Source organism: Salvelinus namaycush, chromosome 19 (genome assembly GCF_016432855.1).
Source record: "Salvelinus namaycush isolate Seneca chromosome 19, SaNama_1.0, whole genome shotgun sequence".
Lineage (NCBI taxonomy): Eukaryota > Metazoa > Chordata > Actinopteri > Salmoniformes > Salmonidae > Salvelinus > Salvelinus namaycush.
In genome coordinates this window covers 4,486,562-4,514,561 of record NC_052325.1, presented here as the reverse complement: position 1 = coordinate 4,514,561, position 28,000 = coordinate 4,486,562, and the positions used below count along the sequence as shown (strand labels likewise).

At 44.1% G+C, this 28,000-nt stretch overlaps 2 protein-coding genes across 4 annotated transcripts; both read left to right on the top strand.

Annotated features, from left to right (window-relative positions):
* The first annotated feature begins 4 nt into the window (after positions 1–4).
* LOC120064074 lies at positions 5–4,530 on the top strand. 2 transcript variants are annotated; one of them, XM_039014407.1, is made up of 3 exons: positions 5–398; positions 611–1,446; positions 2,936–4,530. In XM_039014407.1, the coding sequence occupies exons 1-3, from the start codon at positions 221–223 to the stop codon at positions 3,416–3,418; spliced, it is 1,497 nt and encodes a 498-aa protein (XP_038870335.1). In that variant the 5' UTR covers positions 5–220; the 3' UTR covers positions 3,419–4,530. The 2 variants fall into 2 exon arrangements, with proteins under 2 accessions (XP_038870335.1, XP_038870334.1); XM_039014406.1 differs by having other exon boundaries at positions 2,933–4,530.
* Positions 4,531–8,638: 4,108 nt separating this feature from the next.
* LOC120064073 (serine/threonine-protein kinase LATS2-like) lies at positions 8,639–27,778 on the top strand. Of its 2 annotated transcripts, XM_039014405.1 has the most exons (10): positions 8,639–8,900; positions 9,031–9,209; positions 14,292–14,975; positions 19,758–19,890; positions 20,948–22,488; positions 22,856–23,098; positions 23,236–23,575; positions 23,681–23,863; positions 23,969–24,075; positions 24,200–27,778. In XM_039014405.1, the coding sequence occupies exons 3-10, from the start codon at positions 14,619–14,621 to the stop codon at positions 24,713–24,715; spliced, it is 3,420 nt and encodes a 1,139-aa protein (XP_038870333.1). In that variant the 5' UTR covers positions 8,639–8,900; positions 9,031–9,209; positions 14,292–14,618; the 3' UTR covers positions 24,716–27,778. The 2 variants fall into 2 exon arrangements, with proteins under 2 accessions (XP_038870333.1, XP_038870332.1); XM_039014404.1 differs by lacking the exon at positions 9,031–9,209.
* Positions 27,779–28,000: the final 222 nt, after the last annotated feature.

Genomic DNA, 28,000 nt, shown 5'->3' with positions numbered 1-28,000 from the left:
CTAAATTGTAAGTGGAACTTTCAACGAGTAGCAGCAGAAAATAAATACTAGTCGCGTGCTGATGACGTCGGATAAACGGTATAAAACAGAGCCTCCTCGACGAATCACGCCACTGGAAATGTAAAACGAGGCCACAAAAAGTATCTTTACTAATTTGCCAACAGCCACCATTTTGGGAGTCAGAATTGTATTGGAAAACCACCACCCTTTGGGCCTTATTATGGTACACACGTGCGTGGTGGCTGGCTGTCGGAATAGAAGAATACCAGGCACATCATTGTCTTTTTACCGATTCCCACGCGATCCCGACAGAAAGCAGCGTTGGATAGCTGCTGTGAACCGAGAAGGCTGGCTGCCAAACGACGGGAGCAGGCTGTGTAGTACTCATTTCATCTCAGGTGCGCAGCGAACGTTGTCAATAAAACAGTCCATAAATTATCAATGTGCCATTCAATTCACTTTTGAAGTTTTCCCAACCAGCACCTGACCACCATATAAAACGTGAATGCTATTCTTTACTTTTTTAAACTAGAAATCACTGCAGCTGTATGTTCTAATGTGATTGTGCATGATGCCTCACTAAAGTTTCTCTCTTTTTCTTCAACTCCAGGTAAACAGGTGAAGAATCCACGCTCGCCAGACTATGTTCCCTCTGTATTTACATCAGCTCCCCTATCCCCGGAGTCAGAAATTAAGGAAGAGACTGCTGCCTTTGAAATCTCAGACAAGCAGGAAGCCCAGGTGGAGGCGGCCAACGCCTTGCTCTTCCTGCAGGGCCAGGGGAGGTCTGTGGTCGACCGGAGACCAAGCCAGGAGGACCATGACGTGGCCCAGAGTGCATCCTCATCCTCTACCAGTGACAATGGTGAGGAATCTGAACCAGTGTCAAGCGACAGCAAAGACAGGGGAGGGAAGCCCGGCAAAAGGTCAGCCGCAGAGCCTGACAACTATGAGGACGTGCTCAAGATCTTGAAGAAGGAGAACCGGGCTCTCCGGGAGTCTGTGGATAAATTGTCACTCTCAGAGACCTCATTCCGGAACGACCCAGAGAAGGTCAGGTTTTACACTGGCTTGCCCAACTACTTTGTATTTGAGACAGTCATGTGGCTCCTCGCACCACACATGAATGGGACCAAGAACATGGTCAAGCTCTCCATGTTTCAGCAGCTGCTGCTGACACTAATGCGTCTCCGACTTGACCTCAAGAATCAGGACTTGGCCTACCGCTTCGGCGTGAAGGTTGGCACGGTGACCAGGACGGTGCTCAGAATGGTTAATGTCATGTCCACCACGCTGGTACCCACGGCTGTCTTCTGGCCCTCCAGGGCTGAGCTCCGCAAGAACCTCCCGGCAGCTCTCCACTCGACCTACCCTGACTGTGCCGTGATCATAGACTGCTTCAGGGTGACCTTGGAGAAACCCGGGTCAGAAGTTAACTTGTTGTGTGTGAGTATCTGTCCTGTCTAATTTGGTATATATGATATATCCTGTGGTAAATATATCCTGTTATACAGTACCAGTCAAAAGTTTGGACACACCTACTCATTCAATTTTTTTTTTTTTTTACTATTTTCTAAATTGTAGAATAATAGTGAAGACAAACTATGAAATGACACATATGGAATCATGTAGTAAACATTTTATATTTGAGATTCTTCAAAGTAGCCACCCGTTGCCTTGGTAGCGTTGCACACCCTTGACATTCTCTCAACCAGCTTCATGAGGTAGTCACCTGGAATGCATTTCAATTAACAGGTGTGGAATTTCTTTCTTTCCTTAATGCGTTTGAGCCAATCAGTTGTGTAGTAACAATGTAGGAGTGGTATACAGAAGATGGCCCTAATTGGTAAAAGACCAAATACATATTATGGCAAGAACAGCTCAAATAAGCAAAGAGACAGTCCATCATTACTTTAAGTCATGAAGGTCAGTCAATCTGGAAATTTTCAAGAACTTTCAAAGTTGCAAGTGCTATGTTGAAACTGGCTCTTATGAGGACCGCCACAGGAAAGGAAGACCCAGAGTTACCTCTGCTGCAGAGGATAAGTTCATTAGAGTTACCAGCCTCAGCAATTGCAGCCCAAATAATTGCTTCAGAGTTCAAGTAACAGACACATCTCAACATCAACTGTTCAGATGAGACTGCGTGAATCAGGCCTTCGTGGTTGAATTGCTGCAAAGAACCCACGACAATGGACATTCGAGTCCAAATTTGAGATTTTTGCTTCCAACCGCAGTGTCTTTGTAAGACACAGAGTAGGTGAACGGATGATCTTTGCATGTGTGGTTCCCACCGTGAAGCGTGGGGTTGCTTTGCTGGTGACACTGTATGTGATTTATTTAGAATTCAAGGCACACTTAACCAGCATGGCTACCACAGCATTCTGCAGCGATACGCCATCCCATCTAGTTTGCGCTTAGTGGGACTATAATTTGTTTTTCAACAGGACAATGACCCAAAACACACATCCAGGCTGTGTAAAGGCTATTTGACCAAGATGGAGTGCTGCATCAGATGACCTGGCGTCCACAATCACCCGACCTCAACCCAGTTGAGATGGTTTGGGATGAGTTGGACCACAGAGTGAAGGAAAAGCAGCCAAGTGCTCAGCATATGTGGGAAGGTCTTCAAGACTGTTGGAAAAGCATTCCAGGTGAAGCTGAAGAGTGTGCAAAAGCTGTCATCACAGCAAAGGGTGGCTACTTTGAAGAAATGTAAATATAAAATATATTTTGATTTGTTACAATTTTTTGGTTACTACATGACTCCATATGTGTTATTTCACATGTCTTCACTATTATTCTACAATGTAGAAAATAGTACAAATAAAGAAAAACCCTTGAATGAATAGGTGTGTCCAAACCTTTGACTGGTACTGCCTGTCATTATTTAAACCCAGAAAAAATTGCTCCTTGAATTTACTTGAACCAGCAGGGGGCGTCAGCAGGGAGCAACACTCTGAAATACATGATAGGCATGGCCCCGCAGGGCGTGGTCACTTTCGTCTCCAGGGGGTCGCCGGGGAGTGTCAGCGACAAGAGCCTGGCAGAGGGGTGTGGCTTCCTGGGCAAGCTCCTCCCAGGAGACGTGGTCCTGGCCGATAAGGATTTGGACATTGGTGAGTTGGTGGCGGCCCATGGTGCCCTGCTGAAAATCACTGGCTGCGATCGCGGAGAGGGGTCTGAAGGGAGCGAAGATGTCTCGCTGACAGACATTTCCCCAGAGAGGCTGAGTGTGCGGAGGCATGTGGAGAGTGTCGTCTCCATGGTGAAGCTAAGGTACTCCATGCTGACTGGCCCAGTGGAGGTTCCCTTCACGGCCGCTGAGCGGTCATCCAACATTTTCACTTTTGATAAGATTGTGCAGGTTGCCTGTGCCTTAAACAACCTGTGTATATCTGCTGCTCCCCTAGAGTGACTCACACTAGTGCTGCTCCATACGAGCATTGACAGCCACTTTAATTCTTGAACACTTAAAGAATCTATATTTTGGATGTAAATGGTATGTTGTAGAAGTGCCCAGACACTTTTCTTGCAAAACTTACCCCAACCAGCGATAGAGGTTCTCATGCTCATTCTGCGGTTCCAGGGCATGAAAAGAAAACATGAACAAAAGCCCCAACATCACCCAAATACGTCCTTTTAGGTGTTTTGTAATTTGTGTAATTCAGAACTTTATCTGCAACGTTTAATTCCGTTTTGTACGGCTCGAGAGATACTTCTGTGTGTGCATGTGATGGCTAACATGAAGCAGCCAGATGGATAGGTTTACCGCATCATATGGAATACAACGTTGTGGATAAAGTTTGAAATGACACAATTGCATGTGTACAACATCTAAAGACCTGCATCTGAATGCATTTGTTTTTTTGTTGCTTTTATCCACACACTGGCACTGCAGAACAAATATGAGGTAGGTTATCACTGGTTGGGGTAAGGTACTCAAAAACAAGTGAAATTGCAAAAAAAGTGTCTGGGCATTTGGCCATATGCATCCAAAATATAGATTTAGTTCCTTTAAACATCCTAGCTCCATTCTACAATTCCACTCTTAGATGCTGGAGAGGGGAACTTTTTATTTTTTCAACAGATAACTTTCAGAGGGATATTTGATGAATCAATTTATCACAATTTTTTCGCTGTATTACTATTTTTGCCCCTCTGGATGTAACTGAGTGAGAATTTGAATTACTGAGCTCATCAGCTTTTTTGAAATGTGGATATATTTCAGAAGGACATTCCAACAGTTCCAAGTATTCTATGATTGAATGTACATTGTGGTTTTCGACCATTACTTGGTTCTCAGAGACATTTGCGTTACTTACAATGGATCGAACAGTAGCCTACCGTTTTCCTCAGGTGTTAGTGCTTTAGTTTGAAATGCTGGTACTGCTGTAACAAAACAGAGATGTATTTTTACATGACACAATGCCTTCCATTTCATATGACTAACCACGTTAACATCCGCAGTTTTTATGCGAGTAAAGTCATACTGTATAAAAAAAAAAATCATGACAGTTTTGATGGAAACTGGAAGTTTCGGTACAGTTTTATAAATGCTGACAGATAATTTGTTAGTTCGACATGGTGGGATATTTTAGTGTCGGTAAAATTAATTATGTGAGATATGGCGGCGGAAACGCCTTTATGCTCAAATATTGATATAATAAACATCAAATTGAAGTAAATTTGGAGTCACGCGATGATATGTTGTGTGGTCCTCCCACTCCGACTCGGGAAACCATGCCGTTTATTAGGCTACAGATGAAATAAATTATGATGAACTTAACAGGGTAGTGGAAGTGCACTGTGATCTTGATGCTCCTTTCCAATAAATATCGAGTCTTATTCTGGTGACATGATAATCGATGCTTGACTTCCGTTTGACAAATATATTTTTCTCGCTCTTATCCTTAATAATCTCATCACAGCCTACCCACACTTTATCTACGAGCTGTTGTCTAGAGCGCACGTGCCAAGGCCAGACTAGGCACATTTGCTATTTAAAGCCACAGTTTTTGTGACATAACTATTGGCAGAGTTGAAAATGCGATGGAAACATATTTAACTTTAGATTTGTATTCAGTACATGAAAACATAAGCGAAAAAGTACATTTTGTGTGTACATCATCACGAACTGATTTTTATCCGTAAAAAAGTAAATTTGGTGGAAATGCACCACTGGGAAAATTTGTATATTTTCCTTATGCAGATTCTAGAGTATTCGTATGAAAATCTGTCGCCAATTGGATAGAAATATAGATCATGTCTAACTGTCCTCAACAAGTACTAATGTAGGCTAAAACTTTTTGTCACTTATATTCTCTGAGCATGAGTTAAGTGTATTTATGTTTTCACGTCCAGTTTGTTCATGTTAATAGTGCTGACTGGTGTCAGTCTGTAAGGACTGTCTGTGTAATGTCTTTGGTTCTGTTGATTGAGAGGTGCTGGGAATTTAATGATGCAGTTTAGGTGCCTCTTTGTAGAATCTGAGAGTGAAATACTTTTCCACTTAACATGTAGGCTCAGCATTCCCGAACAGTTCCATTACAAATCAGAATGTTGAACAAACTTAATTTAAATTTACTTTACGTGTGTCTGAGGTAATCTGATACAAAATCCAGAGGGAAGTGTGTTAAACCCGACCTTCAGTACCCTGGTCTGTATATCGGTTGTATTTTTAATACCGATGCAATTCGTGTAACCGATGTGAAATGGTTAGCGGTGGTGCGCGCTAATCGCCTTTCAAACGGTGACGTCACTCGCTTTGAGACCTTGAAGTAGTGGTTCCCTGTTACATTCGCATGTGACAAACACTTGCACAATATGGTGGCAAACACTTCCAGCAGATTGCGAAGAAACGTGCTTCGGACTCCTACATTTGGTTACAGTCGGCTACTGTTTACATATTGTGCATCACATGCAATGCGTCAAGAGAGAAAATAATAAAGTCGCGTAAACAACAATACTGTGGACACCCTACCACCACCTCTCCGACTCCCCAAATACGCTAAAACGGATGCGCACACACATACACACCACCTCATTGCAGACTCGTACTAGGAAGACTACATTTGCGATCTAGAGGACTGCCATGAACATGATGCTGCTCATTTGCATATAAGTACCTATTTTGTTTGAATATAGAAGGTCATGTGTAGGAACTTGAATATTTGAGTGATCTTTCTACTGTGTGCAGCCGTGGGATGATGCGGCGCACTCTACGCTGATAAGACTAGTCTTTGCCATGTTACAGCCCTATTCGGACGGGTATTACTAGAGACGTTGGTTTTGTAATTATCCAAGCATGTGCGTTATTCCAGAGAACGATTCACACAGGATTAGTTTTTCCAAATTGTCCCCTGTAATTCTTATTTTTTCCAACGCCAGTAGGTTTTTATTGTAGGCGAGAATGTCAACATGATAGATATGCGATAATAGGCTACACTGAACACGTGCTTGGCTGCCAAATGTAAAGGTCTCCCCATAAATTTACATGGATGAAGTGTGATCATAATCATTATTTTAGCGATCCATCCATGGTAGACGTCCTTACTAATAACAATTCCCCACATCTAGCTGATTTGAGATGCTGGACCGTATTTGCACTTGGCAACTTCACTCTCTCATCCATAACTAGTCATTTCCCAAAAAGTTTAATGGGGATGCTGCTTTGCGATCTATTGCATAGGACAGGGCTCTCCAACCCTGTTCGTGGAGAGCTACCATTCTGTAGGTTTTCACTCCAAACCTAATATAGCGCATCCGATTCAATACTTAGCTGGTTGATAAACTGAATCAGGTTAGTTACAACTTGGGTTGGAGAGAACCTACAGGATGGTAGCTCTCCAGGAACAGGGTTGGAGAGCCCTGTCCATGGACATCAATAGCCAGGCAGGGTTGTATTAAATGAGCGATAGACAATACTTTGTATTGCACATTTAGGCCTAATTAAAGTGATGCATTTGGCGATGTTAAACTTTAATTCACTGGCTAAACTATTCTTCATAGTACCATACTCGGAGCCTAATATAAACTTTATTCTACTTTTGAATTTACGAGGCATCGCTAAATATATCCTGCGCGCACGGTTCTGACCATTTCTGTCTGCCCCGATCCTCTTCCTCGCCTGCGCCTCTTTCTCTTCACTATGAACAACGCCAGTGTTTGGTCTTCTGTCTGTTGCATGTAGAATAGTTTACCTACTAATTGATATCCCCTACTTTAATGAACTTGCGCAAACCAAGAAATTGCGAAATACAGCATTGCGATAGCCTAAATAGTTTGATTACCGATGTACGGATCTGACGTTTGCCTGTGCACCTCCATCATTCGCTCTCATGCTAGCTCGCTCTTTCTTTCTTTTCTGTGAAAGATGCGAGAGTTTGTTCTCGAAATAGACTACGGAAAATAGTTTCCCCCGTTGCAAAAATACTGAATCTTGAGTCGATTCCGAAGCTTGACACCCAAAAATGTGAGTCGACTCCCTACCTAGGTGTCAGAGACATGCTATAGCACAACATGCTTTCTTCTCATTGCTTAAATGCACAGCATAGGCATGCATTTAATTAATTTGCTATTCATGCGTTAAAGCCCTGACACACTGGTAGGATTGTCAAACGTTTGCCTGCCGACAGTATTTAGCACCTCTGAATGGTGTCAGCCGTCAATCTCTTTTGTGTTCACACAGCAAAGACCTTGAAAGTTGTCAGCCACTCAACCATATTAAAATACTCCAAACCAGAAGGTGGCAATGGTATCTGTGCATATTGCTTATGGTCTAGCTATCTGCGCTAATGTTGCTATTTTGTAGAAAGCCCTTGTTGATACTAGCTAGATGACGAGAACACAATTTAATTCCCTCTCCATAATCCCATAGCCAAAATGTTTTGCTAGCTAACCTTGGCATATTCACCAGCTAGCACAATGAGCTAGCTAGCTAAGGACACTGGACTAACTAACTCTGCAGTTAGCTAATCCATTGTGATTGAATTATGTCAATACTAGTTAGTGGTTAGCTATCTTGGAGGAAGTATTTAGTGTTGTGTGCATTTAGTTAGCTAGCTAGCTACGCTACATTCCCATAGCCTACATTGCATATGAAGTGTGACTGGCTCATCCATGGATGTAAGGAGAAAATGCCCTATTTCACCCCCCCCCTTTTTCGGCTTGCACACATGGGGGTTCATGCTCTCTAGTTGGCTCAAAGTGACGTTGTTGGCCACTGACAAGAGTATAGATTCTACAAGTACAATCATTAGACTAGGTCGGCATGCAGCAGGTACAGCTTTTCTTCTGTCAACAGAAAGAACGACATCCTACTGTTATTCATTTCAAAAGATGAATTTGTTGCACTACTCTTGTGTTATTTAGCTGTGCAATGTTCTTGTGTATGAAAAGCATTTAAGACCCATAGCCTACCCTATTCCATGATGCAAATTATTGTCAAGGGTTATTGGTTGTGTTCATTATTTGTCCATGAATATAAACCAAATATTAATATATTGAGTGTGGTTCATATTATTCTTGTACACAACACATTTTTGGGGTTTTGCTAAATGCAAGAATCACTGCCAAGTTGTATTATTATATAGCTAAATGCATGTAGGAAGCACCGCCTATAATATGTGTGGCGCTGACGTGCATTTGTCCCTCACGTGACTCCTGGAATGTTAACAATGCAGTAAGTGTCGTCCAATTTTGTACTGAATTCTAATTCTGCCTGGAGTTGGGAGAAAATGGAGTCTCTTCGTGATATTTACTCGGGCCTACCGTTAAGAGAAAGTTCGATAAATTGTCGTATGTGTTGTGCAACAAATTATTGGATTTAAAGTTTTCCGAAAAGTGTATTTGGTTGGATTCTTTATCGGATTAAATCTGAATGATACATCTATCTCATGGTAAGTTAACAACTTCATATTTTGGGAAAGCCTAACTATTTTGATGAAGACACAGAAATAAAAGTTATTATTAGTACTGCATTTTATTTAAATTGAAGATAAAGCCTCGGATTTCTTCCAACGCGACCAGCTTTTGGCCAGAGAAAGACTGCGGGGACTGAAATTCTCCCTTCATTGGAATGTCGGGCTGCTCCAGGCTGTGGAGTTGCGTTGCTTCCAGCGCTAAATTGAGAAGGCCCCACGTTCTTTCACTCCAAATGTTAAACTAATCACAACCTCGACAAGAAAACCCACGAAGTGATCAATATGGTAAGAATATTGAAACAACTCTTTTTAACGGTTGAGTTTAGTTTTCACTAAAGCCTGTGATGGACGGGGTTCATACAGTGGCGATTTTAGCATGTACATCTTGGTGGGACAAACTCGACCAAATCTTTTTTTTTTTTTTTTTTAATGTATGCCAGCAAAGCCACTACACAACATTTTATAATGCCAATGTGGTCTAAAAAGTAAGGGAAATACAACCAAGAGGATCCACTTTTATAGACAATATATCGACGCGCAGACAACGCATTGCGCAAACAAAACAACCCTCGCAATATCAGCTGGAATTACATGGGTCTATTACTGAACTTTTTGTTAAAAAAAAATATTTGAATGGGAAGAGACTGTCACTGGCAAACATGGTTACAGACCCAACAACATTATATAGTATCCCGTCATCGTGAAGAAAACCACATCAGCTTATTATAATACACAAAGTAAGCAAAACAATGAAATCATTCTGACACTGCCAAAAATGATGAATAAGATACTAATGAGTCCTATATAAGCAATAAAACAATTGATATGTACAAACTATCGCATAAAGGAAGGATGAGCATATAAGAGGCACGCCATAATTTCGATTAAGACAATGAGCAAGTAGTCAATAACTATTTGTTCAGCACTTTTGAAATGTACAGCGACAGAATTCAGAGAACATGGGCAGTTATTACAATATGCTCCCAGTACACCAAGTCAGAACCGTAGGATAAATAAGCAGACAATGAAAGCTCTTACAATATTCAATGATGACATTTCTCTACAACAGGCAATAGGCTACATGTGCACCACCAAGTCAGAACAGTAGGCTAAGTTCTGAGGGGGAGAAGGACCAAATAATTAGGGTGAGACACATTGGCTACTAGCAGCTTACTACACATCATACACTTAAGATAACGTTATTAGCTACTGACATACTTTTGTATATATAGTGTATGTGGATTTTTTTATTTTTTTATTTCACATTTATTTAACTAGGCAAGTCAGTTAATAAGAACACATTTTTATTTACAATGACTGCCTACCAAAAGGCAAAAGGCCTCCTGCGGGGACGTGGGCTGGGATTAAAAATTAATATATAAATATAGGACAAAACACACATCACGACAAGAGAGACAACACTACATAAAGAGAGACCTAAGACAACAACAGAGAAAGGCAGAAACACTTGACAACACAGCATGGTAGCAACACAACATGACAACAACATGGTAGCAGCATAAAACATGGTACGGACATTATTGGGCACAGACAACAGCACAAAGGTCAAGAAGGTAGAGGCAACAATACCCCTTCAAATGACTGGATTTGGTTATTTCAGTCACACCCGTTGCTGACAGGTGTATAAAATCGGGCACACAGCCATGCAATCTCCATAGACAAACATTGGCAGTAGAGTGGCCTTATTGAAGAGCTCTGTGACTTTCAACGTGCCACCGTCATAGGATGCCACCTTTCCAACAAGTCTAGAGCTGGCCCGGTCAACTGTAAGGGCTGTTATTGTGAAGTGGAATCGTCTAGGAGCAACAGCCGCGAAGTGGTAGTCCACACAAGCTCACAAAATGGGACCGCCAAGTGCTAAAGTGCGTAGCGAGTAAAAACCGTCTGTCCTCTGCAACACTCACTACTGAGTTCCAAGCTGCTTCTGGAAGCATCAGCAGTGCAATAACTGTTTGTCGGGAGCTTCATGAAATTGGTTTCCATGGCCGAGCAGCCGCACACAAGCCTAAGATCACAATGTGCAATGCCAAGTGTCGGCTGGAGTGGTATAAAGCTCGCCGCCATTGGACTTATGAGCAGTAGAGCACCATCTGGTAGTCCAACGGACGAATCTGGGTTTGGTGGATGCCAGGAGAACGCTACCTTCCCGACTGCATAGTGCTAGCTAACTGTAAAGTTTGGTGGATGAGAAATAATGGTCTGTGGCTGTTTTTTCATGGTTCAGGCTAGGCCCCTTAGTTTCAGTGTAGGGAAATCTTATCTCTATAGCATACAATGACATACTACAGGATTCTGTGCCTCTAACTTTGTGGCAACAGTTTAGGGAAGGCCCTTTCCTGTTTCAGCATGACAATGCCCCTTTGCACAAAGCAATGTCCGTACAGAAATGGTTTGTCGAGATCAGTGTGGAAGAACTTGACTGGCCTGCACAGAGCCCAGACCTCAACCCAATCGAACACCTTTAGGATGAATTGGAACGCCGAATGCGAGCCAGGCCTAATCGCCCAACATCCGTGCCCGACCTCACTAATGCTCTTGTGGCTGAATAGAAGCAAGTCCCCGCAGCAATGTTCCATCATCATCTAGTGGAAAGCCTTCACAGAAGAGTAGAAGCTGTTATAGCAGCAAAGGGGGAACAACTACATTTGAATGCTCTTGATTTTGGAATGAGATGTTTGACGAGGTGTCCACATACTTTTGGTCATGTAGTGGATCTCCCTGGCATATTACATTTATGCAGCAGTATACAAGACATATTTTTGGACTCACCATTGCTGTGATCACTTGAACGTGGTGCGGCGGTCCTTCTTGTGGGCAAACTTTGTCATCAAAGTCTGGCAATCTCTGGATTTATGGTGCTTTCAAGACAACTGGTAACTCAGAAAAAAACAAGGTTGAGTCATGATGTCAGTGATCTTAAGGTCGGAGCTCTAGAAAGAGGCCAGAGTTCCAAGTTCTCAGTTGTCTTGAACACACCAATGTAATTCAACCTTTTTTGGCCCATGGTGTTGCGTGTGAATGTTCATCCTTTTAAACTTGGAAAAGAGACCCTTTCAGACCGATATTTTAAATCCATAAACCCAGACTTGGACCACACACCCTCTCCACCTAATAGCAGGCATGGGAAGCAAAATAGTGATTGCTTCTCAACTCTTGCAGTTAGCCATCGATTCCTTCCAAACCACTCATTGTTGAATATGCTTTTTCAGACTTGTTGAGCAATGTTTTGTCCAATGGCCCGATGAGCACCGATAGGTTTTATCTATAATTTCTCTTCATATGACAAGGATTGAAATGGATTTGCCAGTAGATTGTCATAATTCATGAGGATGACTGCTTGCTAGCTAAGATTGTGAAAGTATGATGTTGATGTGATCAGTCCAATCAAAGCTACGGTAGATATAACGTGATTTGAAGCCATTTTATCTGTGGCCAATGACCTTGAGCGTTCTTGAACAGGCACTTCTCATGTAAATCTATGGCAGCATCCAAGGGGGCCTGAACTGCCTAGCTGTCCCTGTAGATTTGGTGGTGACGTAATGTCCCCATGAGTGACACAACACTGAGCCAATCACGACGCAACTGGAGTCGATTACCAACGCCTACACTCTGTTTTTTCCGCTGGCTGTCCCTCCACCACAGAAAGCACTGAGCTAGGCTGAAACACCTGCATTTTGGAGCTGCCTTACTCAAGAAAGAGACTATGTTTGTATGCAGCTTTTAACTCAAGGAATTTTTTTGGGGGGGGACATAGTTCTCAAACTGAGAGGTGACACAAATTAATGCCAAAATAACAAGCCAAAAAAAGGCTTTTTTTGTTGTTCGTTTTTTTGCTAAAATGGCCGGGCTCACTTCCTCCTTGCTGTTAGAATCATTATAAGTGTGCATGATGTTCTGTTGGGTCAAATGCAGTCAACAGATTGTTCCAAACAAGAACGATGCTGTGTTCCACTTTGCATCTTAATAAAAATCATTCCAGTTGTTTATATATTTTGCAAGTCAAATCTAAAAAAAAATCACAATTAGATCTTTTGCCGAGATCATGCAGCCTTATTATGCATTGCAGACTGAGGCCCTCATTAGAAAATACAGGCCAATAGGCACCATAGATCTTGTGTTATTAACAGTACAGTAGTCTCCAATCAGTCAGATAGGCTGATAAGATAATTACTTTATTATCCCTTGGGAAAATGTTGGTTGTGGCTTAGGGTATACATAACACACAATCAAGCATAGAACATGACATTATACAGGTAGAAAAGCGATCACTGATTCATCTGTACACTATACACATCAGTACACTCTGTCAACTGCAGGCCAGCCCACTGTTCCTACTAGTGGGTTTAAAACATGTATGAGCCTTGTAAGTAGGAGACCCTGTCTCTACTCTCCTCTCTGTTGTTTTTCAGTGGAAATCTATTTTTCTGTTGTTTATTTTGGTCCGCTCTGCCCCGTGATGCAATGGTATGAGTTTTCTTGTCGTCACTTGTGGAATGGAATGCTATGGGTCAGATGTGGCACGCAAAGCATTACAGGAATGGGAGCTGAGGCTAAATATTCTGGAGATTGCTATGGCGCTTGGCACTACCATCCTAAATATGTGTTTGTTTAGAAAAACTACACTCACAGTGAGTGCTGTGTTTGTGTCAGAAAACGCCTCAAACACCCAAACCCCAAAAATGCCCTTTTCAACCCATGATGGGACATAGCACACAGAGAGGGAGAGAAAGAGATGGTAACAGAGGGTGGTATTGATGGTAGTGTCCTGATTTAAATGGGCCCAGTGGATGCTGTTGATCTCAAGCTGTTTGAGGCTATCCCAGGCCTAAAGGAACACCTACCAAGTACTGGTCTGATGGTCTCTCAGCCCTGTTCTATAGCCACTGAATTGAAATAAAGCTAACCACCTATATTTTAATAGTTGTCATAATTGAACATGCCTAAGTTACACAGGTCCAATACATTAATAAAATGTTATACACGATCATACTTCAATAATAGGGTTTTACACCACAAAAGCTATGTTACACAATTACACCGCAATAATACATTGTTGTTGCTATGTGACTATTCCACGTGTGCACAGATAAATATGCTTCCTTCACACCTATTATGCCCCAGAGAGTAGCACTGCCACTATAGAATGTAGACAATGTTCTTGGAGATACAACTGCAAAGGGGTGTTAATATTGGATCACACAGGAGACGTGCACACACAGTTGATGAGATGTGTGTAACTAATGTAACCCTACGCCACCATGACCACAACCCGACCACACACACATCTTGACCTTAACCATACAGTGACATTTTAGTAACGTTTTCTGCTCTGGTCTTGCTCCACAGGTACAGAAGGGAGCCAGAGTGGTTTGGGCCAAGGGCATCCTTGTGACCCCTCACATGACTTGGAATAGGAACGAGTGTGATCCCTAAAACACACAACATGGAACGCCAGTTGGAATCCTATCAGTAGGAGCCAGCAACACAGAGACAAACAAAAACCTTGACCAAGAGAAGGAGAGGAGGAAACATAATCTCTCCTACTGGAGGGCCTTATCTATTTAGGTCACAGAGTTCCAGAGCAAGCATACGAGTGTTTGTGTCAGTGTGTCAGTTGTGGGTGTCTGTTTTGGTGTAAGTTCCCTAGGCTAGATACTAAAACAGGGTAGTGTCATGAGGCCCAAGACGTTCCCCGCTGCTCCGTATGTGGGCAACACGCGCCAGCGCCTCCAGGAGATCAAGGAGGGGCTGAAGCAGCCAGCCAAGCTGGTGAGCCAGGCCCTCCATGGGGGCAGCTCCTGGGGTGAGGGGGGCCGCGGGACCGAAAGCAAGGGCAAAGACCCCGGGAGTCGCCAGCAGCCGCTCCGGCCCCCTCAGAAGTTCAACAACTACCAGAACGCTTTGAGAGAGATCCGCAAGTCCCTCATGCCCTTTGCCAATGAGTCTGGCCCCTCCTCTGGCTCCGCCCACCCTGCTGGAGACGTCAACCGACAGATGCTGCAGGAGTTGGTCAATGCTGGCTGTGACCAGGTGAGGACTGGAGAGTGAGTGAGTGTCTGTGTGCTTTCAAGTGGGAGAATCTGCTCTCGTCTGAATCAATGTCTCAGCTTAAATGCTGGTTCTATAATCATGTCCTGTAAGTGCCTAACGTAACTCACAAATGTGGATGTTGAAAGCGCCATTCAATGTCATAATATCCAGAGTACAGTACAATGGTTACATAATGTGAAACGCAGAAATGTTAAAATATCAGTTGGTTTCTTCATCCTCTTTCGGAACGAGTGAACATCTTGTCCACTCCAGAGAGAGAGAGAAGAGGAGAGCAAACGTTTCTGCAGGAAATTGTCAGCTCATACATGCTCACCTTTCGCCTAAAGAAATAAAGCATACTATATTTCAGATATGGATAGCCTTATTACAGGGATGCAATTTATCGGAGTATTTCCGAGTAATAAGGGTCAGGCTGTTCAGCAGAGTTCAGTCTCTTTAAACACCCATAACTGGCCTAAGATTAGGGCATTTTAAAGGGCTCTTGTGTGTTCGAAGCACTTGGATTGGCCAGAGACCAGTTACTATAATCAGACTCAGTATTGTGGTTGAAGTCTTCAGGACAGGCCTGAGGACAGGCCCTGTGATGGCGGCACTCCTCATTTTAAAGAATGCTTAACTCAAGTCTGTGCTAGGGAACAACCGCTCCTCAGACCTCAGCACAGTAGAATTAGAGATAGTGGGGCGAGAGGGAGGGAAGAAAGACACAAGCCAGATAGATGCAACTCTTTTCCTGCCTACTGACTTTGACTGTCTGTCGTCTGGCTTTTACCATCATAGTGATGGATTGTAGATATGGTGTCTCAATGAGCGAAGCTGCAGTCACCTGTCGCTGTGTTTGTCCTAGGGCTGCCTCCTCAAGTTAACCCAGCCGGACCGAGGTACGGGTCCAGTAAAGACATTAACAACAACATTACGACCATTTAGCAACTTAATCAGTCCTCAGCCCTTTACATAAATGCTTTTAGTTTTCTGGACCAGCCACCAGGCGTGTCGTATGATGGATGGTCCTGGTATTTTTAGGCGACTGTGACCTAGGAGCCACTGAACAGACCATTGAGTGTGGGCCCATATTTTCCTACACATTCCACAGCCATAATGGCCACTGTAGTGAGTGGCCTCTCTAGTCTCAACCCCCCTCCATCCCCAAGGGCCCTCTGGCCTTATTCTTATCAGCAGCCTCTCCTCCAGCCACAAATTACACAGCGCTGCGGCAAGTTACATAATCACAGTAAAAGAGGAAATGTTTTGGTGGGGAGCGAGGAGGGGCCACTGGGAGGGGTGGAGTGTGGAGGAGCTCTTTTCCTCTCCTCCACCTTCCTTCATGCGTACAGCGGCTGCACTATTACTGTACGAGGGGCGGGCCAGGCGGAGTGGAGGGGAGACAGGAATCTTATGCACACTAAGCATATTAAACCTCTGACATATGAAATGATGTGGTCGCCGCCTTTATGTAATGATGAGGTTAACAGGATGTGACAGAGGCCTTGTGTGTGAGAGATTAAGAGAAGGAGAATATGGTGGCGCACTATCTTTTGTTCCACATACCTATTGATGTCCCTCCCTCTCAGCCTGTCCATCCAGACTCGGCTCCATAAAGGTCTTTCAGAACTTAGAACAGTGGCACAGAAACTGTCACTACGTCCAGGAGTGTTTATTTTGTTGTTCACTTAGGGGGAGGTGGGTGTGTGTGATGATATTTACGAACTCCCAGCCTTCTAAGGAGTGTGTGTGTGTGTGTTTGGGATAACTCCCTGGCTTGTGGCTGTAACCATTATAACAAGGGTGCAAATGTGGTAGTGGATATTTTAGGCTGGAAGTCACATGAGTCTAGTAGAGAAACAGAGGGAGAAGGAGAGAGTATGCGAGAGGGAGGGAGAGCAATGGGAGGAAAAGACACCCAAAACACAGATTTCCAAATAGCTGGAATTCTTTACTTCCTGGCCTGTGGAAGTGAGTGTTTATTTTCGGTTTCCTGTGCGTGTACTCTTGTGTGTGTGTGTGTTATGAGGGAGGGAGGGAAAGAGTGTGTTTTGGTTCAGTGATATGGGCATGCCCACTCTGATGTACACACACATTGTGTAGAATATCTGTGGCTCCGTTGTTTCCTGGTTCTGAGAGCTGATTGTGCTCTCTCGCTATGCAGCCCTGTTTTTAAACCCTTAAGTTTCCTCCCTGCAAATGGAAGCACCCAGTCTGTGTCAGAACCTGTGGACACACAATGGCTGCATTTGTCTCTTTAAACTAGTTTTAAAGTCCACTTCAGTCCTTAAAATGTGTTTAGCCCTAGTTAGGGTTGTTGCGGTGACTGCCATGACTGCAGTAAAATTCTAAGTGAACGTTGAGTCATCTGTAATCTCCTCTTATGCACTCTGTACATGCGTTAGTAGTACCCAACTCGCTAACGATCATCAGGTCGCTAATGGCCTGGTAGTCAGGGCTCTATTGACCCTCTAATCACTCTGACATAAACGCAATCTAAAATCAAAACAGTATCTGCTTTTAAAACTCACCTCACTGTGATGATCAATTTGAAGAAAGAAATTCAACAACAGGTTGAAACTGAGTGGAAAACATGGTCGTTGTGGATATTGTTTCAAAGCCTAATACAAAGAAATAGACAGCACTCTCTAAGGTAATGATTAATTCAAAACATCCATAAGCATATTAGAACATATACATATTCATAGGCCCAAGCCATAATGAGCCGAAGCCCCCCCCCCCCCCCCCCCCCCAAAAAAAACGGAATTAAAATGATTGTGCTGTTATACAATACATAGCCTACTGCATATTACACAAAAATACTGATTTAAGATATCTTTGGTATATAATTGGTCTATCCTAAATTGAGTTAGCCTACAGTTTGTAGTGAATTTGTATTTGATTTTGAATAGCCTAGTAATAGGGCATTTTATTTATTTTCATAGTTAATAGGCTGACACATGACCTTATAGCTAGAGAATATCTCAGCACTGCATTTCCATCTCCTCCCCTCTCTTCTTCATTCCTTTCTCCAGCGCACAGAGAAAGGGGGTGGCAACAGTTTTTAATGAAATGTTTAGGTGTGAAAACATGTTACTATCGATGTTCCCGAACAGATTTCACTTGGTTTCCCAACTGAAGCACTGAGTAGCTGTAAAAACAGGGTGGGAACAGAGCCCATGGCATACAGAGTTTGGGCGGAATATCACCAGTTGCGCGTTGTGAAATAACCGGAGTAGCCTAAACAAACCAGCGGGAAAGTGGCCTCAATTTCTGCCCAAAACAAAACTAATTTTACATATTAGTGAAGACAAGATTAAATTTAGAATAGTCTGATGGGTTCAAATTAGAAAATATTTTTGCGACTTTCTAAAGTCATCAATATCCTATAGTTTCATCATGCAGCCCATATCTTTTGATTTCTAAGACATTTTAAGGTTTGTATCATTCTCAACTAAAGTTGACAAATAAGTCTAAATCTAGTGAATAGGACCTGTTTCAAATGATTACTTTTACACTCAACATGTGCACTCTCACGCCAGGAATGCAAAAAATATACTTTCTATTTTATTCAGCTGTTCAATTATATTCTTATTACTATAAAACAATATAAAATAATGGAACATGACTCATAAGCATATCTTGTCTGCTAAATTAACAAGCCTACAGCCTATGGCATGGCACATAGCCAGATAACATACAGTAGGCCAACTCACATTTTGTTCTTCTGAAATACATTTTCTTCAAATAATAATGTTTCTTTAGACCTGCTGAAAATACATAAATTGGTGATGGTATATATTCAATTGATTTCTAACTTTTTTTTCATGCAGACGTTCCAAAGGCGCACATCAGCAGCTTGTATGCGTGGAGGTCTGGTGATGCTAAACTTGTTTATGTTAATTTACGGTCAATTACCTTGAGACCGGCAGTCTTATGCATGACAATAACCGGCTGACAAAAATTCATGACCGCCACAACCCTAGCCCTAGTTTATTTCCTGTAAAATGTAATATTCATACACAACATCGTCTTGATTCTATGTTTTAAACAACAACCTCCAGTGGTTATTTCAGATGAGCAGTAGTATTTGGTTGAAGTTCTCTAACTGACCAGCGGAGGCAGTGTGGGGTTGAATGCCTGTGTTGACTGAGGGCCACACTGAGGTATGGGTTGAATGTCTTTAGAGTGAGGTCATATGACATTAAGGGGTATTTCCTCATGTAGGTGTGGGTCGCCTAGTTAAAGAACGGTCACAGCTTGTGTCGTGTTTATTTTCACGTCTCACTCACTGATGTTTAATGGCTGTTATTGTTTGTACTCTGCCTATCAGCCAGTATGAAAATAGTAGGATAACCTGCATTATCTTTATATAAATCCTAAAATATGTACTACAGTATGGTACAGAACTGTCACCGTAGAGGTCCTTGTCATAAGAATAGCGTGCTGTTGAAATTTTGAAAGAATGTAAAAGGGAAGGTTCTATGTTCTCTGTGTTTTATGTTGTTGTGTGTGTGTGAGGCTGGCTCAGGAAATGGCTGGTGCATGACCCCAGGAGAAGAGGATGCAGGTGCAAGGCCTGCTGGGGGGGCTGTTTAAATCATCATGTCCTTATGTGTGCATGGTTGACAATAGAAGAGACAATGACAACAGAAATGGCTATACACTATCTGGCCCTAAAATAATGCAATCTGTTCCACAAAATGAGATGGATGAGTGTCATCAGTCACAGTCTCTCAATGATTTATCAGTGTCTTTTCAACACCGTTGTTTTTCCACCAGGAAATGGCGGTGCGGGCTCTGAAGCAGACGGGCAGCAGAAACATTGAGGCTGCTCTGGAGTACATCAGTAAGATGGGATACCTGGACCCCCGCAATGAACTCATCGTCCAGGTCATCAAACAGACCTCACCAGGTAACACAACTCATGCACATAGTGCATTCGGGAAGTATTCAGACCCCTTTACTTGTTCCACATTTCATAAATGTACAGTCTTATTCTAAAAATTATTAAATTGGTGACAAAGCAACAACAGGTTGAGAGTCCTTTAGGTGCCTTTTGCAAACTCCAAGTGGGCTGTCATGTGACTTTTACTGAGGAGTGGCTTTTGTCTGGCCACTCTACCATAAAGGCCTGATTGGTGGAGTGCTGCAGTGATGTTGGTCCTTCTGGAAAGTTCTCTCGTCTACACAGAGGAACTCTGGATCTCTGTCGGCGTGACCATGGGGTTCTTGGTCACCTCCCTGACCAAGGCCCTTCTACCCTATTGCTCAGTTTGGCGGGGCGTCCAGCTCTTGGAAGAGTCTTGGTGGTCCCAAACTTCTTCCATTTAATAATGATGGAAGCCACTGTGTTCTTGGGGACCTTCAATGCTGCAGACATTTTTTGGTACCCTACCCCAGATCTTAAATAAAGGTTAAATAAAAAATAAAAATCTGTACCTCAACACAATCCTGTCTCGGAGCTCTACGGACAATTCCTTCGACCTCATGGCTTGGTTTTTGCTCTGACATGCACTGTCAACTGTGGGATCTTATTTAGACAGGTGTGTGCCTTTCCAAATCGTGTCCAATCAATTGAATTTACCACAAGTGGACTGCAATCAAGTTGTAGAAACATCTCAAGGATGATCAATGAAAACAGGATGCACCTGAGCTCATTTTCGAATCTCATAGCAAAGGGTCTGAATACGTATGTTAATAAGATATTTCCAGTTTTTATTTGTAATACACTTGCAAAAAGGTCTAACAACCTGATTTCACTTTGTCATTATGGGTTATTGTGTGTAGATTCATGAGGAAAATGTTTTATTTAATCAATTTTAGAATAAGGCTGTAATGTAGCAAAATGTGGGAAAAGTGAAGGGGTCTGAATACTTTCCGAATGCACTGTACATTCTAAATATATGCACATAAAGTTTGAAATGCAGTAAGGATATGAACTCACTCCCCACTATGATTTCTGTCCACAGGCAAAGGGGGCATTCCAAACTCAATGGACCACAGACCACCATTGGAGGGAACAAGTGAGGGCGCCATGCCTTCCTACCACCAGATGGTGGCGCCGATGTATGAGGGTGCTGGTTATGGGCCAGAGGGCGCCTACATGGGCGCCCCTCCTGTCATGAACTACATGATGCCTCCCTCGGTCGCGGTACAGGGCCCTGCCATAGGTAACCCCATGGGACGCCCCCTCAGCATGGGAGCCTACACTCCAGCCATGGCAGCCTACCCTCCAGCCAATCCAGGGAACCCCATGTACACCCCAGGCACCACGCAGAATGCCTACCCAGGCAGTATGGAGCAGGCCATGATGGGCTACAGCGTCCCCAGCCAGCCCCTGCAGCTTCAGCCCCAGGCACCAGGAGTCCCTGTCACCGGACCCCACTACGACTATGGCCACGTCCGGCCTCACATGATGGAGCCCTCAAGCTACGGCGTGCAAAGGAGTGCCTCCTTCCAGAACAAGATGCCACCGCTGGCACCCGACAACTACGTCAACATGCAGGGGAAAGGGGCCATGGGCCAGAACGGGGGAGGGTACCCTCCTAACATGTACATACCGCCCCACCCCCAGCAGTCCAGCCCAACCTCACACCAGGTCCACATGATGTCCCGCTCACCCGGTGGAGCCGCCGCTGCCATGGGGCCAGATTTCTCTGACCTGCTCACACCCTCTAGAGCCAGCCTTAACCTGGACCTGTACGAGCAGCACCAGCACCACTGGGCCGGTTCCCAGGGGCCTGAGGGGGCCCCTCCAGCCAGGCAGCCCCAGCCTCAGGGGCCCTTCCGGGGAGAGGTGCGGGTCCCTAGCAGGACCAACTCCTTCAACAACCGGTCAGTGCCCCCAAACAACGTCCGACCCACCCTGGTCACCCCAGCTCCCGGCAAGCAGGACCCGTCCCTGGGACAACCCAACACCATCACAGCGGTGACTTCGCCCCCCATCCAGCAGCCGGTGAAGAGCATCCGAGTAATGAGGCCCGAGCCGAAGACTGCTGTGGGGCCATGTCACCCTGGCTGGTTGGCTGCTCAGGAAGCATCTGAGCCCCTCGCCTACATGCCTGAAGAGGCCTACTCTCTGGAGCATGCCCAGGAGACCCGCTGTCCACCACCTCCCTACCCCAAAACCCTGCACATGTCTGGGGCTGCTTCAGAGGCAGGGCCCCTGGAGGGACCAGGAGGAGCTATGTGTGGAGCCCCAGACCTCAACACCCCTTCTAGGCCACATGGTGGTAGTGGAGGAGGAGGAGGAAAGGCAGAGGAGAGCCAGGTGAAAGAGAAGACCAAGTCTGGGAAAGAAGAGAAGGCAGTGAAAAACAAGAAGCAGATCCAGACATCGCCGGTGCCGGTGAGGAAGAACGGACGTGATCAGGAGAAGAGGGAGTCGCGCATTAAAAGCTACTCGCCCTTCGCCTTCAAGTTCTACATGGAGCAGCATGTGGAGAATGTGATGAAGACCCACCAGCAGAAACTGAACCGCAGGCTGCAGCTAGAGCAGGAGATGTCCAAGGTGAGACAGAGAGAGACCTAAAGGTTTTGAGGACCTGTGTTGTAGACAACACATCGAAGACCCTACATGCCTAGAATGGGAGTCAATGAGTTCATGGCTTTATTTGTAACAGCTTGTCCAAAACATTTAGAAAAACAATTACTCAGGGTTCAGTCCTTTTGATAGAATGTTATGAAATCATACAAACAAAAAAATGGGGTTTACTAGTCAAGTAATACATTATTACATTTTTTCCCCTACATTCACAGTTGATTGAGACATTAGAAACATCAAATATAAAATATAATATAATCGTAATAAGGCATGTATACAGTATTTTACCAAGGCAACTTAACCTTTTTTATTCTTCCCCTCCCCCTTCCTCCAGGCTGGCCTATCAGAGGCGGAGCAAGAGCAGATGAGGAAGATGCTTAACCAGAAGGAGTCCAACTACAACCGGCTGCGCCGTGCCAAGATGGACAAGGCCATGTTTATCAAGATCAAGACGTTGGGGATCGGGGCCTTCGGTGAGGTGTGCCTGACCCGCAAGGTGGACACGGGAGCCCTGTACGCCATGAAAACGCTGCGCAAGAAGGACGTGCTCAACCGCAACCAGGTGGCCCACGTCAAGGTAAAGCTGAAGGCAAATTATCATGATGACACGTTGCACCTGGTGATGTTTCCATGTTATTGTGATGCCAAAAGCACATTTCAGCGTTTGGTGTGGAATGGACAATAAAGTTTTTTCTTATTCTTTCTAACCCTAAGGCTGAGCGTGACATCCTGGCGGAGGCAGACAACGAGTGGGTGGTGCGTCTGTACTACTCGTTCCAGGATCGTGACAGCCTCTACTTCGTCATGGACTACATCCCCGGGGGAGACATGATGAGCCTGCTGATCCGCATGGGCATCTTTCCCGAGCCGCTGGCATGCTTCTACGTGGCTGAGCTGACCCTGGCCATCGAGAGTGTCCACAAGATGGGCTTCATCCACCGCGACATCAAGCCTGACAACATCCTCATCGACCTGGACGGACACATCAAGTTGACCGACTTTGGCCTCTGCACTGGCTTCCGCTGGACGCACAACTCCAAGTACTATCAGAAAGGTGAGCAGAGGAAAGACAAAGGACAAGTTCTTTCACTGCGTAGATGCTTTTGTATAGACGGCTTCCCCTTGATATGATCGATATGTAATATCCTCTCCTCTCCAGGGAGCCACATCAGACAGGACAGCATGGAGCCCAGTGACTTCTGGGATGACGTGTCCAACTGTCGTTGTGGCGACAGGCTGCAGACCCTAGAGCAGCGGGCGACACGGCAACACCAGCGCTGCCTGGCACACTCCCTGGTGGGCACGCCCAACTACATCGCCCCTGAGGTGCTGTTGCGCAAAGGTGAGGGCAAGACCGGGCATGGTGGAGTAGTTGTATGTTTGATATATGAAATAAAGTAGCCTATTGTGATCTTGTTAGTGAGAGGTTGTGGTGTTGTCCTTGCAGGGTACACCCAGCTGTGTGACTGGTGGAGTGTGGGAGTGATCTTGTTTGAGATGCTGGTGGGACAGCCCCCCTTCCTGGCCCCGACACCCACCGAGACACAGATTAAGGTTAGTAGTCAGTCGACTCACGGCTCAGTAAAACTACTGAATTTGGAAATACCATATCACTCCTCAATTGCAGCTCTGAAACATACTGTATCCTCACGGTCTCCCCCTTCCCTTTCCTCTTCAGGTGATAAACTGGGAGAGCACACTGCAGGTGCCCCCGCAGATCAAGCTCAGCCCCGAGGCTGTCGACATCATCGGCCGTCTCTGCTGCTCCCCAGAGGAACGTCTTGGGAGCAACGGCGCCGGCGAGATCAAAACTCATCCCTTCTTCGACCAGATGGACTTCTCCAGCAACCTGCGCACCCAGCCCGCCCCCTACCGGCCCAAAATTGCCCACCCCATGGACACTTCCAACTTTGACCCAGTGGAGGAGGAAGGTGGTCCCGGGGCGTGGAGTGATAGCGGAGACAGCACCCGGGCCTGGGAGACCCTCTGCACCCCACACGGGAAACACCCGGAGCACGCCTTCTACGAGTTCACCTTCCGCAGGTTCTTTGACGACAACGGCTGCCCCTTCCGCTACCCCAAGCCCCCAGAGACCAGCCACAGCCATGGGCCTCCCAGCAACAGCGGAGCCAGCAGCATGGGCCCTGAGGAGGAGGAAGAGCAGGGGGAGGGCTGTGAGCCTGTGTATGTGTAGAAGAGCCCAGACTGTTGGCTTTCTAAACCATGGCCCCCCTCTCTTTCTCTCTCGCTCTCTCTCTCCAGCAAATCAACACTCAGCACCTGGGACCCTGTCTGCCAACCTCCCATCTACCACTGTGAATGTATGTTCATGTGTGTGTGCGTGCCTCTGTACATGCGGTTTTGAGAGACTTGAGAGCGAGTGAGATATTGAGAACAGGACGGCCTGACATCTGTTCAACAATTCAAGCACTACTGTGTGGAATCTACAGCGTGAGCAGAGACTACAATAAGAACCCCTGATCTGGGACCAAGAAACAACTAACTGTACAAGGGCTAGGCATGGGATAATGATGCCAGAGGACTGTTATGAAAAAAGACTAATCAGAACAGGTAGTTCTTCTAAAAGGCTCCACTGCACTGTGGAGGTTTACAAAAGTGTTCAGATAAGAGTTTGACGCTCGGACCGTGACCATGCGTGTTTCTAGTGGTCATAGTGCTCTATCCCATTCCTTCCACCCTGGGTCTTACAGAGATCACTTCTTCCAGGTTGACCTTACCCCATGAAGTAAACACAAACCCTTGCTGTTTCACGGGTTGCTTGTCTCTTCCTTTCTGAGACGTAGGGACTAGAACCAGTGTGTGCTTTGGACACTGAGCTGGACTTTAGGTTGGAATGGACGACACTTCTCACACAGCTATGACAAAATAAGCTACCAAAATACACATGCACACTTTGCAGGATGGTTGAACTACACAATCTAGGAGGGGGAAATTAGGTTGTCCTCTGCAGCTAACCACCCTAAGTCCTCTAAAACCACAGGGTTATCTTACGCATTTCTATCAATGTTGTTTGGATGTTTTTCAAAGGTAGAGGGTCTGACATGGCAGTCTAGAGATTCCCCCAAGGTTAACTAGCTGTGTGTCTCCTACCTTCAGCTTCACACACATTTTTTTTCTCCAAATAGGTGATGTGGAATGCCGCCATCTTGTGGTTAGAGAGCCACTATGTTGTTCCCTTACCACCCCTAAATGATTCTGTTTCAAGTGTCAGACCCAGGGGAATGGATGTGATGGGGAAATACTCGTAGGAACAACAACAAATTCCTTTGGTTGAAGTGCCAGCTGCCAGATACATGGATGACATTGTTATTCGAGTCAATCAATTCCTCTCTCGGTATTATTATGATGACTATGTTTTATTGAGCTAGTTCTGAGGAAGGTGAACTACAAGTGTGAATCATTGCTTTGTTGTGGATATGGATCTCGTGATTACATGCATGTTTGGTAAGCAGTCACGCCTATCCATGTCTCAACACAACACGTACAGTACACCTGCTCTAAGACTGTCATGTACTGTGACATTACTGATGCCGTGCTTTTTAGCCACATTGACATTTCAAAGTCCAACCTGCTAGTGCACCACTTCCACACACACAGTATTATACAGTTAACACATCCAAGTATCCACACAGTCTCCTCGGTCCGTAAGGAGACATGGCAGAAACATATAATAGTATGACTATGTGCAATACAGAAAATACAATATATCGTTTTGTAAACACTTACAATTATCCTTTTGATCTTTTAATACTGAAGCACGCTATGTACAAATATATATTATATTGGTTTATATATTTTCCGTATAGTTACATGACCCAATGCTGCTTATTATTGTGATTAATATTATTATTTACATTTTTATCATTATTTCATGTATACGTACTTCTTTCCTTTTTGTGTGAAAAGAAAAGTGTGGGTTTGATTGCCAGTGTGTTTGAATTTGAAATTGACGAACGGTGTGCTTTTTTAGATGAATGTTGGTGTGTATCTATCCACCACAAGATGATGATGATGATGATCAGTGTTTGTGCAGAATAACGACAGCAGCGTTCCTGCTCTCTGCAACTGGGCTGGCCCTGTGTGTAGGAGAGTAGGGCGGAAGAGGGAGAGAGACAGACAGTGATAGAGAAAGATGCGTTTCAGAGACAAAAGGAAAGCAGGGCAGGATTGGTTATAAAGTGTAAAATATATGAATAAATAGCCTCCTTTGTATTACAAGAACAAGTATGGTAAATGACAGACTATTATTGGTACATTTTAATGCATCCTAATGACCACAGGTTAATTTGACCATTAATATTATGCTTGTGTTACAGAATTGTTGTTATGCAGTGGAGCACTGCTCAAAGCAGGAAATGCTTTATTTTCTCCAATATCTCCATATGCTTATTGACAATCAACCATTGACGCAGTCTTGTATGTCCAACTGAATAACAGTATTCCAAATGTGATTGCATACTGACGGAAGGGTCAAGAAGTTGCAAGTTCTGCCGTATGTCAATTCCCAGACATTCTAAGTGCACCAATATGTATCTCAAAGATCAGATTTGTGACAAAATATGAGGGGAATATTTTAAACAATGACAATTGTTTAAACGTGCCAATAATGTTTTTGCTCACTTGCATGACAATATTGAAATGGACATGTTTTTTATAATATGCCTCATGTCTTCAGGATTGGGCATCAAATTCACTTCATTTGATCATCGTTGTCAGCGCAAGTGGGATTGCCAATCCACCAGGATGAACTACTCAGTGAAAAATAGCTTTAAAAAGAAACGGCTCACCGAGTCAGTTTTCTAGTGTGTATGAGTGTTTTGTATTAGGTGTGCTGTGGATGACGTGTGGTTTCCCTGTATCTGAGTTTTGAAAGTGATGACTGACAATCTGACTGATTTGAGATCTTATGTAATGACTCATGATTGGACTTTTTTATCTATGTACCTTTTTGTATTTTTACTCTCGGGAGTTTCTCATGTCTTTGATCCTCCTTAATGTATAATACAATTTTGTTACTCTTGAATATATATTTATACAGATATACATATTTTTTTGTATCTATATTCTTTTTCATTTCCTCTGAGCTAATGTTCGAACCTCTTTGTCTACAATATTATAGACAATATAATTTGGACAGCATATCACCTTTTTTTACATATGTATGAATTGAGAATTTGAAAAAATGCTTTCACTGTCCTCACGTGTAAAATATATGTATAAATTTAAATTAACCAGCTTTGACTTGTGTTGTAATTCCAAAGCCTCAAACCATGTTATGTCTGGATGAATAATATGATTGACTCTTGTTGGCTTTGAATATTAGACTTAACCAATTTTAGTCTTGTCTGTTGATGTGATCAATTCAGTTAATTTATTTGGACTTCAACAGGAACTTGCCTGGCATTGAAGAGCACTGAGTTTAGACAACATTAAATCATCATCATTCACAGACATGACA